General features: G+C 34.8%; 2 protein-coding genes across 2 annotated transcripts; one reads left to right on the forward strand and one right to left on the reverse strand.

The window, feature by feature from the left end:
- Positions 1 to 1,096: 1,096 nt before the first annotated feature.
- Positions 1,097 to 6,939, forward strand: LOC110729219. The gene is made up of 2 exons (XM_021908928.1): positions 1,097 to 2,984; positions 6,114 to 6,939. The coding sequence occupies exons 1-2, from the start codon at positions 2,118 to 2,120 to the stop codon at positions 6,336 to 6,338; spliced, it is 1,092 nt and encodes a 363-aa protein (XP_021764620.1). The 5' UTR covers positions 1,097 to 2,117; the 3' UTR covers positions 6,339 to 6,939.
- A 1,458-nt stretch (positions 6,940 to 8,397) lies between these two features.
- Positions 8,398 to 18,721, reverse strand: LOC110729220 (probable sugar phosphate/phosphate translocator At3g14410). Its single transcript, XM_021908930.1, has 8 exons — positions 18,403 to 18,721; positions 13,969 to 14,076; positions 13,837 to 13,871; positions 12,029 to 12,141; positions 10,433 to 10,694; positions 10,072 to 10,340; positions 9,805 to 9,940; positions 8,398 to 8,944 (listed from the first exon to the last, which is right to left on the reverse strand). Exons 1-7 carry the CDS (start codon positions 18,502 to 18,504, stop codon positions 9,819 to 9,821), a joined length of 1,011 nt encoding a protein of 336 aa, XP_021764622.1. The 5' UTR covers positions 18,505 to 18,721; the 3' UTR covers positions 8,398 to 8,944; positions 9,805 to 9,818.
- Positions 18,722 to 19,937: the final 1,216 nt, after the last annotated feature.

Raw genomic sequence — 19,937 nt, forward strand, 5'->3', positions numbered from 1 at the left:
ATGTGTGAATCCAACATGTTAGTTGATTCACATGGTTCAGATGGTACTTTAGTTACCAATCCTGATACTCTTAGTATTATGGATACCAATATGGTTGATCATAATACTAATACAAAGGTTAATACCTTACTTACTGAGATTCAGAATAAGCAATCCTTTAGACAAGCGGTTCAGGCCTCTTCTCAATTGTTTTTCGAAGCAAGGAAAATTGTTATCACCTCTAATGATTGGGAGGATGAAGTCTTTTCTCCTCCAGATCCTACCAAAGGTGTGTCTTTTGCAAAGGAAACTTTAGAAAAGTTAAGGCAACCATGGAAATTAACCTTAATGGGAAAAGTGCTTAGGTATTTCTATTCGCCCATCTTTTATCACTCAACGAGTTAGGGCTACGTTGAGGCCTAAAGGTACTCTAGAAGTTATTGATCTTGGTAAGGTACTCAATCATAGATGATTATGAACGGGCTCTTCTTGGGGGTCCTTGGTTCATCCTTGATCACTACTTAATGATTACAAAGTGGAAGCCAAATTTTGGACCATCCATGAATCATTTCGATAGGATGACTGTTTGGATCAGATTTCCGAAATTTCCAGTTGAATACTATAATAAGGATGCTATTTTTGAAATAGAAAAATTAGCTGGGAATCCACTGCGAGTTGATTATGCTACAGATCATCTAACTACAGCAAGGTATGCGAGGGTATGCCTAGATATTGATCTTACTGCTTCCTTAGTCACAAATGTTTGGGTAGGTAATTCTTGGCAAGCTATTGAATATGAAAATATTCAATGTTTATGCTTTTTATGTGGAAAAATAGGCCACACCAAAGAAAAATGTAGCCTACAAAAAGTGGATGTTGAAAATATTGACACCAATAATAGAGGTAAAAGTATTTTACCAAACCCACCGTCTAAAATTGATGGAAACTTGTTAGATACCCCATCCACCTCCAACTCCCTAGTTTCAAGGGTCATTGCTTCCCACTCAAGTTCTGAATATGGTCCTTGGACAATAGTTTCCAACAAGAAAAAAAAATACACAAAACAAAACCCAAACCAAAAAAAATAGCTTAACTACTAATGTTGGTTTAAAGCCCAAGCAAAATTCTCAACCCATTCTATCTTCTAAGCCTAGTTCTATCACAAAGATAACAAAGTCCCCTTTTCACAATGATCATTCAACTTCATCAACAAAAAACTCCTTTGCTATTTTAGATCCCACTACCCCACTCCCAGCCAATCAAGATTTAAATATTTTTTTATGGGAAGCAATGATGAGAATAATCTTGAAAAAGAACCTGAAAAACCCAAATCTTCTTCAGTCACCTTTTCCTCTACACACGCTTCCCCTATTTCTCCATCTTCTCCCTCAAAAGACCCTTTTTTCCATTTGACAATGAGCAACTCGGCATAAACAATGGAAATCCAAGCTAACTCTTTGACTTCCCCTATTTTAAACCCAATTTCACAGACTTCAATCTCACAGAACAATTTAAACACAGAAAAAACACCAACAATGGAGAAAAACAAAACCAAGTTAACCCCAATTCGCCCACCTCGGCGTTCGATAAGAATCAATCGGAACACAGCACCACGACAACAATCCCTGTCATCATTTCCCCTTTCAATTCCATCACCGATAGCCAACAGCAGACCCCTTGTCACTCTGGCACAACCTCTTTTGATGAGGATGTCGTTCACCCCATTCCCGCATCCACCCCCTCTGTCGAATCAATTTCCGTACAACAATCGAATGACTCCATCTCACATCGAAAATTTAGTTCAAACCCCTCCATTACCACCTCCAACCAACCCTCTGACGACGCCACTGCTATGGTCGTCGATCGAGACGCCTCCCAACCCAGCCAAGATTAAATTGATGTACAACACTTTTCTACAAATTTCCAAGATGATGGAAAATCAAATTTCCCAACCAATCCCCCAACCCATTCTGAATCCTCCAACTCCCAATCATCAAACCCTTTGTCCTTAGTTTCAACAACAAGTTGCTTGGTCAAATTACCAGAATCACGTGCTAATCCCACCTCCTCTTAACCCCTAAATAATCCATCTCTCATCGGAAAACATAGAACAAGATCTAGAAAACCCAAATCACCATATGAAAATATTCATGATCAAAAAAGGAGTGTTGGGTCTTCAAGTAGAAGTCAACTTTTGGGAGACGCTTAACACGATCAGGGAACTAAATTTAATGGTTCTCCCTCTGAAGATTCACGACATTGTATTGATGGACCGACAGATGACTTGGTCGGATTGGGATAAATTTGATCCCCTGTTCTGTAATGGTTTCCCTCCTTCGGAATTTCCTGATTTAAATATGAAAATTGTCATGTGGAATGTAAGGGGTGCATTCAGAAATGAGTTTATCCCACATGCATGGGATGTTATTGTTGCTCATAAACTGAGCATTTTCATTATCCTCGAAACTAAAAGTGATGGTACTCGCTATACAAGGGTTTCCAAACTCCTTGGTTTTGATAAATTTGAATTCATCAAACCAAATGGGCTTAGGGGTGGCATTTGGCTCATGTATAACAACAATGTCCAGTTGATCGACTATGTTGAGGGTCATACAAGGAACTATTTTCACGCTCTTTTTAAGTTCAGTCCTGACAGTAAAGAGGTTCTCCTTGCAGCAGTTCATGCTCCTTCCTCTCCTGCTGAAAGACACCGTCTTTGGAACGAATTACAAGCCTCCCTTCCTCCTGATAATACCCCTTGGTTGTTTTTAGGGGATTTAAACGAGGTTACTAATCCTTTTGAAAAATCAGGAGGCTTGAAGTTCAGGCAATCTCAGTGTTCAGACTTGAAAAAACTTGCTGAAGTTGCATGTTTGGTGGATTTAGGATTCTCTGGTAACCCATTCACGTGGCATAATGCGAGAGAGGGGCTTGATCTTATTCAAGAACGATTGGACAGGGCTCTAGGAAATCCGAACTGGCTGAATACCTATCCAAACACTCAGGTATCTCACTTAGCTTGTACCTACTCTGATCATTCTCCTATATTAATTTCGTTTTTGATACTAGAAAAGGAGGGCCTTACCCTTTTATATGTAAAGCTGCGTGGCTTGAACACCTTGATTTTCATGACTTTTTTGTTAAAAATTGGGATAATCATGCTTTAGACTTTGTTAAGGGCAGGGATGAGTTTTTACATAATATAACAAGATGGAATCATGATGTCTTTGGAAACATTACTAATAGAAAAAAAGATTGATTGCTAGAATTGATGGGATCCAAATTGCTCTTTCTAAAAACTTTTCCTATTTTATTGTGAATTTGGAAAAGGATTTGCTTTTTCAATTAAACCATATTTATAACTTAGAAAGAATCATATATGCTCAAAAAGCGGGTTTAGATTGGAGGAAAAATGCTGATTGCAATACTAAGTATTTCCACCTTCTTGCTAATATTAAAAAGGCTAGGGGAAAAATTTTAACTTTGCAAAATAATGATGGAGTTTGGATTACTGATTTAAATATTTTGAAAGTTATGGCAAGAGATTATTATATTAATGTTTTTAAATTAATGATACTGGTTCTAATCTTATGGTTTCTTATCATTACCCCAAGTTTATTTCTTCCTGTTCTTGCCCTGATTTTGCTTCTCCTCCATCTTCTGATGGGATTAAATTTGTTTTAAATCAAATGGATCCCATCAAATCTCCAGGACCAAATGGGATCCAACCCATTTTTCTGCAAAAACATTGGTCTGCTATTGGACCATCCATAACTTCTTTCATTTCTGACTGTTTTATCAATGGCTCTATTCCTATTTCTATCAATGATTCCTTTATCTCCCTTATTCCTAAAACTGATTGTCCTATGACTATGAAAGATTTTAGACCCATAGGTCTTTGTAATTCCCTTTACAAACTAATTACTAAATGTATTTCTAATAGATTAAAACCTATAATGAATGAGCTCATTAGTCCTTTTCAGTCTAATTTCATTCCTAATAGATCTATCGAAGAAAATATTATCATTATAAAAGAAGTAGCTCACCATTTTAACAAGGCTTCTAAAAAAGCAAATCTTATGGCCTTAAAATTGACCTCTCTAAGGCCTTTGACAGCTTAGAATGGGATTTTATTAAGGATACTCTTCTTAGTATTAAAATTCCTTCTAATATTGTCAACCTTATCCTTAGTTGTATTTGCACCCCAAAGATATCCCTTTTTGGAATGGAGAAATCACTGACTCTTTTTCCCCATCAAGAGGAATAAGACAAGGTGATCCTCTCTCCCCCTATATTTTTTTTATGCCTTGATCGTCTTTCGTGTATGATTCAAGACAAAATAAATGATGGCTCATAGAAACCTTTAAAAATTGCTAAAAATGTCAATATTTCTCACCTTTTTTATGCAGATGATATTTTCCTTTTTGGGAAAGCATCATGTGATAATATAAAAGTTATGATGGATGTTCTTGATAATTTTAAATGCATTTCAGGATTATCTATTAACATCCAAAAATCTTCTGTTGTCTTTCCAAGGAAAATGAACTACAATGTTAGGAAATCCATATGTGATTTTTGTAACATAACCAATACTTCTAATTTTGGTAAGTATTTGGGTATAATAATTTCCCACAAACGTTTAAACAAAATGGATTATTTTTCTTTGCTTGATAAAACTTGTTCTAAGATTAAAGGTTGGCAAGCTAAGTTTCTAAATATGGCTGGAAGATGTACTCTGATCTAATAAAATCTGTTTTGAATTCTTATCCTGTGTATGTCATGCAAACAAATGTTATTCCTAAGAATGTCCTCAATGATCTTCTAAAAAAATGTAAAAAATTCTTATGGAACAGAGTTGATAGAACTAGATACATTTCTCGTACTAGTTGGAAAGTGGTTTGTGATCCTATGGGAAAAGGGGGTCTAGGTATTAGAGATCTTCAAAGATGGAACATGTCATTTATGGCTAAATTAGGTTGGAAAATATTAACTCAACCTAATAAGTTATGGGTTAAAATTATGAAAACAAGTATCTCACCTACTCTAATTTCATGGATTATAACCCTAAATCCACTGATTCAATCATTTGGAAAGACATTCTAGCTGGTTGAGATATTCTTAAAAAAAAAGGAATTAGAATCAACATAGGAGATGGTGAGGAAACCTCTCTATGGTACCATCATTGGATTTGTGACTACCCTTTATATCTCATCCCTAATATTCACATTCCTAACTCTCGAGGTCATTGGAGGGTTTATAATATTATTAGGAACAATGAGTGGTATCTTGACAATGTTAAAAATATTATTCCTCCTAGTATTTGCTCCCTTATTTGAGCCTCCCCTCTCCCTAAAATTGCTAAAGTTCCTGACAGGTTGCAATGGACTCTTGATTAAAAAAAAAAGGGGGGTCTTTCACTATTAAATCAGCCTATAATTCAACCCTCCCTCCTAATAATCTTAACTCTGTTATGAAAATATTGTGTGGATATCCATTATCCTCTTTGTATGTTTCCAGAATATTCTAGATCTAGGGTTTATTCTTATCTAAGCAAAGCCTACTTATAATATTCTATGTATATATATATACCCCTATCATATGGAATAATATGAACAGATATATTCTCTATCAATCTCTCTTATATTTCTCTCTATTTTATAACAAACTCTTTTTTCCTTTCTGATTTTTCTTGGAAGAATATGTGGAAAACAAAAGTTCCTTATAAATACAAAATGCTTCTTTGGAATTTAGTGAGGGACATTCTTCCTGTGAGTTCTAATCTGAAAAAGAAGATAGCTTTTTTTGATCCTATGTGCATGAGATGTGAAAATCCTATGGAAGATACTATCCACATTTTCAGAGACTGCCCCAATACTTCAGCTCTATGGTCCTTACTCTTTTCCAAATTCACCTATTTAAAAATCGATTTAAATCGTTTATACAATACAAATCTTTCGGATTGGTTAGCTTTTAATTTCTCAAACTCTTCAACCTGGAAAACTATTTTTGCATTTTGTATATGGCATATTAGGCACACTAGAAATATTGCTATTTTTGAGCAAAAAATGAATTTTGTCCAATCTACTTTTAATAAGTTCATTGTTGATTATTATCTATGCTTGAAATTAAATCAGGCAACTTTGGATCGACCTTGCTCTTCTAGCAATCAAGTTTCTAGGATGTGGGCTCCTCCTCATAAGGGCTACCACAAGTTAAACACATATGGTTCTTGGATAAATGTTGATAATGCAGGAGGTGGTGGTGTGATCAGATGTGAAAAAGGTCTCTGGATTATTGGTTTTGCAATGAAATTCAATGCTCTAACAGCAGCTTCAGCAGAGCTATTGGCTATAAGATAAGGCTTATTGACAGCTTGGGATAAGAAAATCAAGTTCCTGGAACTTGAAATTGATGCTGATGCCTTGACAAAGAAGCTGAAGGACCCTAAGCTGTATGAAGACAGTGACCTGGGTAATGTGATAAGAGATGTTGCTTCTCTTCTGCAGAGGGATTGGACAGTAACCATCTTTCATGCAAGCAGAGAATGAAACTTTGTGGCTGACAGACTTGCTACTATGGGAAGAACTAAGATCAAAGTGGGAGAAAGAGTTCCTTTCAGCTACCCTCCTGCTGAAATTTTTCATATTTATGCATCTGAAATTCCAGAAGTTCACCCAGCCTAATCCTTGCAGCTATGTCCTTGGCAACAACTTTTGCTTCCTTATTGTTGCTGCTACTTAGATCTTCTTTAGTTTTCTTTGAAAACTTTCTTAATGCGTTAGGTTGTACTTTCTTTCGAATAGCTCTGAGTTGTATGTGTTTGCACTCAGACTATATCTTTTGTTCAGGTAACTATGAGAAGCTGCAAAGCTCTCTAACTATCCTGTATGCTTTGATGATTTTAATCATCATCATTCCTATCATGTGATATAATATTATGATCCTATTTGCGTTAAAAAATAGATAAATAAAAATTTCAGTGCTTTTTTGGTGCAGTGGTGTGGCCTGCTGCCAAGTCAGTAAGAATAACATATTCAGACGCTCGCATAACGGGGTTACTATTCACGCGCATAACGGGATTACTGGTTTTGTCAGGGTTACTTGTATTTTTTCAGGGGTTACTGGTTTTGTCAGGGTTACTAGTATTTTTCAGGAGTTACTGGTTTTATTAGGGTTACTCGTATTGTTTATGGGTTACTTGTATTTTTTTTTCAAGGGTTACTTGTATGGATTACTTATACAGGAGTTACTTGTATTTTCAGAAGTTACTTGTGTTTTTAATTTTTTTCAGGGGTTACTTGTATGGGTTAATTAAAACCAAGGGTTACTTGTATGAGTTCTTTATTCAAGGGTTACTTATATGAATTACTTATTCAGGGGTTACTTATATGAGTTACTTCAAAGGTTACTCGTATGAATTACTTATTCAAGGGTTACTTGTTACTTATTCAAGGGTTGCTTGTAGGCCCCATACCAAACCAATAACACCCTACAACTAACCCCTAACAAACAAGTAACACCCTACAAGTAACCTTGACCAAAACCAGCAACATCCTACAAATAACCCCTGACCAAACCAGTAACATCCTACAAATAACCCCTGACCAAACCAGTAACACCTCCACCAAACAAGTAACACCCTACATGTAACCCCTGACCAAACTAGTAACACCCTACAGTTTTTTACGAAAAATGTTCGATCTAAGATTTCACGAAGAAAACGAGCTCACATTTCTTTGGTTCTCATCGATTTCACTACTTCAAATGTTGTTGATGATCTTAAGGATAATTAATCACAATTTTTCATAGCAATTTGATGCCCAATTTCTACAATTTCGAGCTTTAATTGCAGTAATTTGGCAAAGAGGAGAGAGAATATGGGTGGAGTAGAGATGTGGTTGTTGGTGATGTGTGGTTTGGCTTGAAGAAGAAGGTAAGAAAAGAGGAGGAAAAAAAAAGGAGGAAAAAAAAAAGAGGAAAATGGGTGAACTAGAGATATAGTTGTTGGTGATATATGATTTGGCTTGGAGAAGAAGCTAAGAAAAGAGGATAGAGAAGAGTTGTATTTTTTAAAAAAAAATATAATAAAAATTGTGGCTGGCTACATGCTGTGGCCAACCACATACAAAAATTTATGCAATTTTTTTATTTAAGGTTCTAATTTGCAACTTTTAAAAATTATTAAGGACTTTTTTACAAGAGGTCACCTTAAAAAGGTCTGTTTTGACAGATTTTCAATTTAGTAAAATGTAAATGATGTGGGAGAAAAGAATATATTTAAAAAATTGATTTGAGTAGAGACCATGAAAACCTCTTAAAAATAGAAGAGATATAATGTACTTGCTATATGTAACACTTTAAAAAAACCGAGGAAGTGATAAAGTACAAACTTATACATGCTACAAAAATACCACAAAATGTACTCTGGTCATTGGAATTTCCAATTCCTTAATTCCGGGAAAAAAATAAATAAATAAATAAAAACAGCCTCGACTTCGTGGGACGGAGAGTAATAATATTTAGGAATGTGACATTTTTTTAGGCATCATTTTGTATATATAACTTATAATATAAGAGTCGCTCTATCATGGTGTATGCCACTGCTCCACTGCCTGACTAGTCTTCTATTACAAAGCTTGAATTCCAAGACTCTATACAGCAATGTATTCATTGATGACTTCAATAATTATTAGTCACTGGTAAGGAAAAATCAAATAAGATGATCACGATTCCACAGTAGAATCATGCCCTTCGAAACCCAAGGCAAATGTATCATTCTAAAACAAGGGATCATGCTGCGGTCTTCGTGTGATAGAAATAGATCTGAACATCGCATGTGTTCCACAGCTCATACCACAGTTGATAGTTTTTGTGTGGGTATTACCAGAAACGATAAGCTATATGCAGTTAATGCATCAAGAGTAAGTTTCATTGCGACAATCTTAGTATTTCTGAAGAGTGGTACCTGCAGTTTTAAGAGGCTAATTAATGGCAGCAACTGATTAAAATGTTAGATTTATGTTGTACAAAATAAGATGTGCGCTCCAATGGAACAAGGAAAAAAAATCTTAGACACTAGCAGGAAACAGAAAAGCAAGCCATAGATCTGGCTCCTATAATTTTTTTCACCCAACAGAGAATTTGATTATACTCTGTACCAGAGGCTAGCAGGAGAACAAAACATAATTGACCTAATGCATATAGATCATTCCTTAATCCACATTAACACAAGAATAATGAAAGTTTGTGGGAAGTGTGACAAATTTATCATTTGAATACAATATCTGTTGTATTAACCTGTAACATCAGTAGTAGCAGGTTCAATATTGGAATTCAATTGTCTATATACTTGTATAATTATTATTTTTCCTTTTGTTGTTAGTAGTTTTCTACAGATTTGTATACTGTCTCTGCATATCCTAATGTTTTCATTGCCAAAAGTTGTATCAGTGCATGTATCATGCTCCAAACATTAAATAAACCATGAAATAATACAAGGCATGTCCGCATGTAAATTTATATACAGAAAATCACCACATAATACACCCAGAAATAAAATAAAACTTTATACATATTTAAAATATATTGATCATTTGGATTATAATACTAAGTTGAATATGTATGACAGACATTTGTAAGCAAAGTTGCAATTGTAAGTTACTCATTGTTTAGGAATTAGATAGTAAAGTCGAGGAATTTCAAAATAAAAACAGGACCAATTACATGGAACTGAATAATGCTTCTCAAAGTAAGACCCAACTTTGACAATTTTGGCCTTTTCTTTGTTCGGCAAGTCTAGTAATAACATAAGCATAAATCACTTACCAAGCAACTCATAGCTATTTGTTAGAGGATGAAGAAACCATAGGTATTAATTCCTCAGGTTGTGCCTCTTTCAAAGTTCCTTGTGAAGCTTCTTTTTTCAATTTATGATTGTTATATCCTACAACACCAGCAATGGCTGCACAAAAAACTCTTAGCATTGTTATATGCTCATTTTGGGAAAGGCTTCAAAAAACTTAACAGATTGAACCACCTCTCATGTATGCTACTTAAAACTAGAGTAATAAGACTGAGGAATTAAGACTCTACCTATTCCATAGCCAAACAAATTGATTAGTGTCAATTTTGTATCAGCAAAAATCAGGGCAGACATTAGCACAACAACCCAATCCTTCACCACCCCAGCAACACGAATCGTGAGCGCACTAGTATGCGAGATGACAAGGAAAACTGAGAGATTGAGGGCAAAAGTACAAAGGCAGTTGAGTATGAGAACAAGAGGTGGAAAATTCCATAATCCATTTGCATCCATTATTGGCTTCTCCAAAAATAGCCATGGAATGAAAAGGCAGAGAGCACTGCCAGGAAATAAAAATAAAATAAAATAAAAAGGTAATAATAAATTTAAAAATGTAACAAACATAGGACAATGGATAGATAAGAAAATTACCTGCAGGGACTGACGTAGTACATGATGGATATAGGATTCAGCTTCAAACCCTTCCTTTTAACAAATATCTCCATAAAGATGAGCCTGAGGGCCTCTCCAACTACACCTCCCATTTGGTAAACAACACCAACCCAGCTGATACTTATTTCACCATAAGAAGCAACTATAACACCAAGGCTTATGACTGACATAATCAAAAGCATTCTACAGCTCATGACCTCAAGCCCAGCAGCCACTCCAAGGATGAAAACAGCTACTGGCACTGCATTAGTCACGTATGAATCACTATCAATATCACAAACCATATAGGAAAATTTGTTGAATAATTTAGTGTATGAGACAATATTCATGTTTGCTTTGCTTAATCAATGTTAATATAGGTGAAGGTGCTAATATAGGTGAGGTATTTTGATTAAGTAAAGAAAAATAATTAGAAGCTAATAACCTTGGTTTAAAGGGAAAATCAATTGAGAAAAGGCAAAGAAGGCTGCTCTTGAGCTGCCCGGATCTGGGTTTCACAGCCCTACAGGGCGCGATACCACTTTCTGGAAATTGGGTCCACCGCCCGGCAGGGCGCGAGAGGTTCTGTTTTGCGTCAACAAGAATGGCCCGGTTGGGCGGTCGACGGCCCGGCAGGGTTCGAGTCAGACTTGGTTGAGTTTAACGGTTACTTCTTGAATTTTGGTTGGTTATTTGTCAGTCACATCGTGACTTTTGGCTGAGTAATATTGCTTCTATAAATATGTAATTAAATCATATGATGATGTAAAAGGAAAATGGGGTGAGTTCCTTTTCGTGAGATTCATTTCTCTTTTTCCTAATTTTGCTTGTTTATGTTAATTATCATCATCATAATTTTCATAAGTTTGGTTACATTAAATCACAAGCATACTACACACTGTTGTGATTGTCTTCGTTGTATCTCCTAGTAATTTCGTGATACCCGGTGTGTAAATTCAGGGTCGAAATATTACTTTGGGAAACTGATTTCGTTCAGGCCTCGAAGTGTTGATTTGTTCAATTTCATGTCATTTTTGTGACCCGGTAAATCAATTTCCCCAACAAAATTCCCTTTTCCCCTTGGGTTGGACAGTTGGGGGAAGGAGGGGGGGTGAATGGTTACAGAGGATGATTAAATTCTGCATCATATTTCCACTCATAAGACTTGTAATAAGTTAAAAAAGATCACAATCAAACTGCCGCCAAGACCAAAGCATGCTTAAGCCTTCTTACTTCGTAACATTTATACCCTCCTCCCTACCCCACCCACCCCTTCTCCCATTCCAAGCTCTGCGACGTACAGAAGTACTTTCGTATAATTTGAATCAAATATCCACGATTGTTACTTACCCTAAACATATTTAGTACGAAGTGTATGCAATAGCACATGTGCACATATGCATGTGAATACAAAGATGTGTTCATGAGCAAGCACTGAATCTATTGACTAGTGAAAGCAATCCAAACAGATAACAAATTTTACAGGCCATGGCTTTAAGACAATATACTAGTCATTATGTGCAAGATGGTACTGATACATATAACAGTGATAAAAGCAAGCTAATAGGGTTCACAATTAAAAGATGTCAGACTTACTAATGGCCTTCAACATTTGCGCAAAAGCAACTGATATGTACAGGTATGCTGTATTCCCCAACCAAAGGGTCATTGCAAACATTGCACCAATAGGAATGACTGACGTGATATATCTGTAACAAGGCATCTTCAGATAATTAATATTGCATAACCTGACCATATTTCAAACGAAACATGGATCCTATCAAAGGAGACACAAGATTAATGTAGTCTATGTAGATATGGCAAAGGCGTGACACAAGATGCTAGTCACTAAACCCACATGTTAAATATATATAATAATTTAAATACTGATCTTAAGTTATCACAACAATTTGAAGGCCATCACCCTGATGTTGAAATAAATTAGAAGTCAAGCACAATCATCTCAAGTTTTCTGATCTACAAGCCTAACATTCTTAAAATCCTAAACAAATAATGTGGGTAATTGTTATCTATGTCTAACCTAGTAGGTTCATGAAAAGTTGCAATATATATTTTTTTTTTAAAATAAACTGATATCAACAAACAGAAGTTTCTTACAAAAGCATACTTATAATTTTGACAAATCCTGTTCATAAAAGCCACCTAAAAAACAGTATAATAAGGAAAAAAGAACGATCACAGTGTATTCATTTAGAAGGGAAAAAATAGTAAGTTCAATATAAATTTAATGCGACTTTTGTTTCAGCTTCAATAAGCAAATTAAGAGAGATACTAAAAAGTAGTAATTAAACTTGACCGTAATTTTTCAATGTGAATCACAGAATTATTTTCTCAAGTAATCAAGGTGATGGAATGCCATAAGCAATGATGTAATCATTCAGTTATCACAGAGCTTGCATTTCCACTCCATGATAACTGAAGCATAAAAATAGCATCTATTCATAATTGACATGATTTACCAAGTTAGCTCCCAACTCAAACAAATTTTAACTCCTACTCTAATCAAGGATTGATGAGGGAAGACATCTGTTCACAATATAATTTCTACTGCATCAGTTATGTAGCTAAAATCCATATAATATTAATGTAGGCTTGTTGTTTCAAAACAAACTTAGGCAACAATTCAAATTTACACTGACAACTGTACCATAAATGTTTTAAAGTTCTGCTAATTTTGCCTGCTAAGGATCTCAGAAAAACATCTTGAACAAATAACATAGAGATAATAGGAAGGAATCATAATAAATCTTCCTCACTTTTTAGAACGAGAACTGCAAACACAGTACAGATTATAGCTTCAAACATTGTGGAGTTAAGGGGTCATTGAGAAGTTGCAGGGACGGAATGCTTTGATGGCAATTACAACTTTATAGGGTGAATCTGGTTGAGATGAAATCTTCCTGTAGTCCAGATACCGTGCATCAAATGGTTTTCTTTGAGCTATATTTAACTTCAGGATGGGTGATGACAATTGGGGATTTTAAGGTTTGTTATATTTCTGTAATTTAAAGGATTTGCGTTTTCTAATAATAATAGAGTTTGCAGCTGATGATAGCTTGGCTTCCTCTGTGTACACTCTTTCTTCTCACGAGTACACATGTGTATACTCATACTCGAGTACCCATGTCCAACATGACAACTGGCAAGGTTAGGGGGGTAGAAAGAGAACAGATATAAAAAATAAAAATAAAAAAATTGGAGAAGATACCTCAAACTTGAGATTAATTTGAGAAGATACCTCAACTTTGAAATGAATTAACAATGCCAAATTTTGATTTTTTAATTTAACCAAAAAAAACATTATTTTGTTAGTATAATCAAAGAATCAAACTGAAGTGCAGACACATAAGAATGAAACAGTAATGTGTACAATTTATTCTTACACTTCCATGGTCATCCCTTCTTCAACTTTTAAAATCTGAAAGAGAGAGATATTTTAAAATAAGAATTGAAAAGGTAAAAAAAAATAAAAATTGATCACAATAATATAAACTGAGAAATTGAACAAAAAGTACCTTTAGAACCTTTGTCAGCACAAAGCATAAAACAGAGGAAAAGACCATGTGAAGAAGAGTCAATCCAAGAGGGTAAGGAAAGTTTATTTCCTTTGACGACAAAACCCACTGCATTTAATAAATGACAAAACCTCAGACTCCGCTATTCAAGTTTAATAAGCTGAAAAGATATTGAATTAACTCAACGGAAGATGGGTATCATTGGCAACTAATAAAGTAGGGCAACCCAAGATAACTAATAAACCAACTTTTTAATTGACACACCACTAAAGTAGCATAGCTCGCAACACAATTTCTTATTACACTACATTTAGATTATTTAATTCTTAAACCAAATAACACCTCAAAAATCTGAGGAGATAAAGCATCATCTTAAAATTCTTAAAACCAGATTCAAGGAAGGGAATATTTTTATCAACGTATTGCAAGTAAGACACTTGAACATCCTCTCTCCTAACTTTAAAATCTCTGATCAAGCCCCTTAAAACCCCATTCTCCAATAGTCCCAATGATCTCCCAAGACATCAACCACAAAAGTAAAGAGAAGTGTCTAAAGATCTCCCTGTATTGACCCTCTACATGAAGGAAACATTCCATAGGAGCACCATTTACCATAACAAAAAAAGAACGGATTAGATTAACATACATTTATGCAATGCCTCCATCAAATGCTAAATCGGACGTCAAAACCATTGTTCTCATAGACGCTATCACGAAAGACCCAATTCACACTATCATAGGTCTTAATAACGCGAAAAACCAGCCCTTCAAAACACTTGCGAAGTTGCGGTGCCAATAAGCCTTATCCATAGCTTTATTATCCATGACAACTGCATAAAGAATTTGTTTATCCACTACAAAGCTCATTGGAACTGCTGATATATAAGAAAGAACTTGTTCTAACCAGGTTTCCAACACTTTGGTGGCTATATTGAATGCACTATAGACAGCAAACTAAATGGCCTATAATCTTTAACCTTAATGAACAATCCTTTTTAGGTACCAAAAACAATGAAATTAAATTATGCCCAAACAGCCAGCAATTAATCACAACCCAACAACCATTGACATAAAAGTCAAAGTAAAACCAACAAGACTCGGTGACTTGTCGTTGTCCCATGCTAACACTGCTTTTTAAAATTCCCCTTCTTTAAAAGGTCTCTCTAATCTCTTACCCACGTGTGATAAAATATGCTTTGAAGTAAGACCCTTAGTCATTATTTGTGTACTGATTTTTGAATGAGCAATAATTATAGAAAAGAGAGATCTCCCAAAATTCATCGCTTAGTGTACAAAAAAGATACTAACTATACCATTAAGGTGAGCCCTTTGAGCTCATCAATGCCCTATTTGGTGTGAGAAAATTCAAAATGGAATTGCCCAAAGGTGCACATAGGTAAAAACAAAGGTGCTAATGTGTTAGTCTATATGGGGAGGGGGTATTACAACAAGAATATAAAGTTCCTTTTTCTTTTTACATCAAAGGAACAATAACTTAATGATTTCACAATGACTACCAATAATTAGCAAAAACCTTAACTAACATCGTGACACAACATCACATGATATGTCAAAGGATTGGACTTTCAAGGGTTTGATCTATTAAATCACACAAGTTAGGTTAGTGTCAAGGGATTTCTTTTTTCTTTAACACAAAAGAAAGCCCAACTTTCCCTTGACCACTATAGAAAGTAATATCATAATATCATATGGAAATATCATATCCAAAATTCTTAGAGGTCAAGATTATGGCATTGGGTCTTTAGAGCATGTGAAGAAAAACCTAAGGCTTATTCACCTATCTTAAGAAAAGATATAGTACTTGAATTTTCCTTCAACAAATTTACCATGTTATATTGACTTATGCAATGTCTTCCACTCATTTTTAATTCACATTAACAGGGTGGTGATTTCTTTAAGAGTAAGTCGTAAAACGATTGAATGTAAATTAGCAGAAGAGAACTAAGGAAGAAGCCAAGAACGAAGCTTCCACTTCCATCTAAAGTGTATTAAGTTGCTTTCACATGTTTAGCCTTGGTCGCTGAGATTTATATGTATTTTACACCAACTTACTGCTATGGAACGAGTCGAAGCACACCAACAACCACCTATCCGGGTATAAGAGAGGAGGCACAAACAAAAGAGCAAGGGACAAGACCAACGGCAGCAGTAAAGTGTAAAGACGAAGAATTTTAATAATCCACCGAAGAGTGTGGCAAGGAGTATTTCTGTGTGAAGGTTGCACTCGCAGGTACATGACAAAATATTAATGTGAGAGTACTTTGTGAGAGAAAGCTTGATATAAATAAAGGATTAGTAATGCAACAGTAGCTTCATGTTGTTGGAGAAGTTATTAGTAGTATATTTGTAGTGGTAGTAACCCTTAAGAGTAGCTCTGCTTTTTCCTCATTGTATTCCTTCAAGCATTCCTCTATATTTGATTGGTTCAACAAGTATACTTCTAAAGAATCTTTTACTATTGGTGCTTTGGTTGATAATCCATCTAAATCAATGTCTTGATATCGGAGTTTTTCTTCTTACAGTTTGAACGATAGTCTGTCAAGGTTGACAAAATATCACTATTTAGCTATAAATTATTGAATAGCGCATCTCTCTACTTCTCCCTCATGTAGAAGTGTAGCACACTTGCATATTCTAATCATTACTACTTAAAGCATAAATAAATCAACACAGGTGAAAACTTAGTTTTAAAAGGCACAAGGCGCATCAAGGCGCAAATGGTCCATGCAGCCACGCGCGCACAAGGCAAAGGTGCACGCCTTTTGTATGCAAGGCGCATGTATTTATATATTTATTTCAAATTATTTTTTACTTTGATTGTACTTAATACTAATTTAAAAGATTCATCATAAATTTAATAATGGTATATGTAAACCTAAGGTAGTCTGAATTTGAAAAAATGTTCATCATTCTTCAATTTATAGCTTAAATCTTAGTTATTTTCCTTGAGGTGCAAAACCGTGCCTTACCAAAAGCGCTTAGAGGCGCCCGCCTTCCCTAGGTGACTAAGCCTCGCCTAGCTAAAGCCAATCTCCCAGGAGCAAGGCAGGCACACTTTTTAAAACTAAGGGTGAAAACAACTCTCATTTGTAGCTAGTTTATCTGTTGTTCAATATTTGCCTTATTCATGATCCTTCAACTAGGGCTTTTTATGTGTGAAACTGCAATGGCTTTTACAAGGGTTTATTTGTCCAGAAGTACCATAGCAAATTTTAGCCACTCAGAGCAATAACGAACCTTAGAGCAATAACCATCGGGTTGGAGAGTAAGTATAGGGTTGCACTCGCTCAAGACAAAACTATGAGACTAGTAGGACACTTGCAAAAAAAAATGCATATGCACCTTATGTTATCATCTTCATAGACATAATATGTATCAGGTGTGGCAACTACGGGAGGAGCTTATTTCTCCCATTGATTACCACATACATCAACACATGGGACACTATGAGTATGCTATAAGCATTTAAGCACCAGGTTTGGTGGAATGAAAATCATTGGATGTTTCTGGGAAGAGCCATACAATCTTTCTGACCAATTAAATCATTTAGATTATAAGAGTAGAAGCAGAATTGTTAATTTGTATTTCAAATGGAGTGTTCTGCATCATAATATTGCAAAAATCTAAGTTCCAAATGCCTAGGAATATACCCAAAAAAAAAGGGGTGTTCCTTATAGCTGCCTGAGATCATTAGCTTTAAAACAAAAAAAAAAAATGATTTGTATTTTCTTGAATTCTTTGTCCAAGTTCATTAACTTGTTAGTTTGGTTGGCTCTTGTCATGGCCCTATTTAGTTCCTCTTGCCATTCTTTCATTAAAATGGTGAATTAAAATCCTAGCATTAATTCGCATAAAGAAAGAGGAGGAAAATTCCTTATCTAATTACTTAAGAGCTCACCAAAGAATATCCACAAACTTGCCGAAATCATTTATAAAAAAATGAAAATCTCGATAGAGAATCAAATCGTCCGCCCACCAATTAAAATCATGGACCAGTTAAGATCTAGACCTCCCAAAACCCTGCAAATGGCAATGGCTGCTTTCTAAATTACGGCGGAACAGCCAAATGTTGCAAACTCACTAATGTGAAGTAAACCAATTGAAACCTTAATAATTGGCTCTTACTATCAAACTAAAAACCCTCAAAAATCCGATCGTTCACTTTCAATTCAAATTCTACAACAACAAAATACTTTTCCCAACATTAACATATGAATTCCAAGCTAAAATGCAATACCAGAAATCATATCAAGTTTAACAAAGAAAATAAAAATCAAAATTCAGAACATCAATAAATTCAATAGCGAAATCGAATAACAGAAATACGCAGATCCACACATTGAAAGAAACATTAACAATTAATTTACCAATTAAAAGAGGAAGAAGAACGATAAGAGGAGAGAGAAAATAGACCTTGTTGAAGAAGATCTGACCACTAGAAAGCGCGATGTAAATGAGTAGATAGATGTAGGTTAGAGTTCCATCTTTGCGGGAGTTGGTTGATGAATCCGCCATTAATGGATATTTTATAGAAATTGAATGAGCAGAGAAAATACTGCATTTGCAACTGAGAAATGAATCAAATGAGAGTGGCGGTTTGAGTGAATTTTAAGGCACTGACCAGTGACCACTACGTTCATTCGCTACTTTGTTTACCAGAGTGTAGTGATTCACTTTTTGCACAAATTGCACAATTCTAAGAATTTTTTTTTTTTTGAAAGAGAAAGTTATTAGGACCTCCTCATGAGTCGCACAGGGTACTTATACTTATAACAAAGAATTGAAAATAAATTAGAATTGTTACAAACATTAATATTCATATTATCCGGAACTACTGTCCTACATTAGCGATCCAATTTGCTAAACAATTTGTCTAACGATAGATGTGTTGGATACTTAAATTGTGAAGCTAGGTGAGGAGAGAGAGAATCTTTAGAATTGTTCACAATTTGTCTAACAAATTAGATTTGTTTTTTTTTTTTTTGACAATGTAGTAAACAATTAAGACATAAGACTACTACTCATCTCTAGTGGCACTTGCTAGATTTTGAGTAGCCTTACATGAGATACACATACTACAACAATTGAAATTAAAAGTACAAACACGGCAAATAAAATTAAGCTTCTTGTTTGGATGGCAGGAGAGATTCATTGATGTACCACCTTTCCTCTTCATACCTGCATGAAAATTGGACTTTATGATAGGATAGGCATGGTTAGTGTGCAAACTCTTTCTTTGCTTCCGAATCCTTTCTCTGGTACTCCTTTTTTGAAGACTGAAAAAATGGTCATTGGCTTCTAAAGAGTCTTTCCTCCTCGACTTACTTTTGAACTCTAGTAGAGGTTGAACGGGGTCTTTCCTAATTGACAAACTAAAATTCTTCTCTTTGGAAATCTGCACTTGGAACTCATCCTTGAAAAAGCTAGATTCTTGCGGCGAGTGGACAAGGTTTGATTCAACATCAACAAAGGCACTTTCCATAACATTAGCGATCCAATTTGCTGCACAATTTGTCTGACGATAGATGTGTTGGATACTTAAATTATGAAGTTAGGTGAGGAGAGAGAGAGAATCTTTAATAACATGCTCAGGCCCCGTTTTTAAGAGTTTTTTTTGCTATGCATCAATCTACTCTGCTCTGCTTCAATCTGCTCTGCTCTGCTCTGCCCTGCCCTGCTCTACTTAAAAATAATACTTAATATTGAATTATTATAATAATTATTAATATTTAATAATAATAATTAATATTGAATTATTATAATAATAATAATTAATATTTAATAATAATAATTAATTAATATATAATAATAATAATAAAATTAATATTTTATAATAATAATAATAAATAATTAATATTTAATAATAATAAAATTATCAAAAATTAATATTTAATAATAATCATAATAAATAATTAATATTTAGAAATAATAATAATTAATATTAATAT

This window comes from Chenopodium quinoa, unplaced genomic scaffold, assembly GCF_001683475.1.
Source record: "Chenopodium quinoa cultivar QQ74 unplaced genomic scaffold, ASM168347v1, whole genome shotgun sequence".
Lineage (NCBI taxonomy): Eukaryota > Viridiplantae > Streptophyta > Magnoliopsida > Caryophyllales > Amaranthaceae > Chenopodium > Chenopodium quinoa.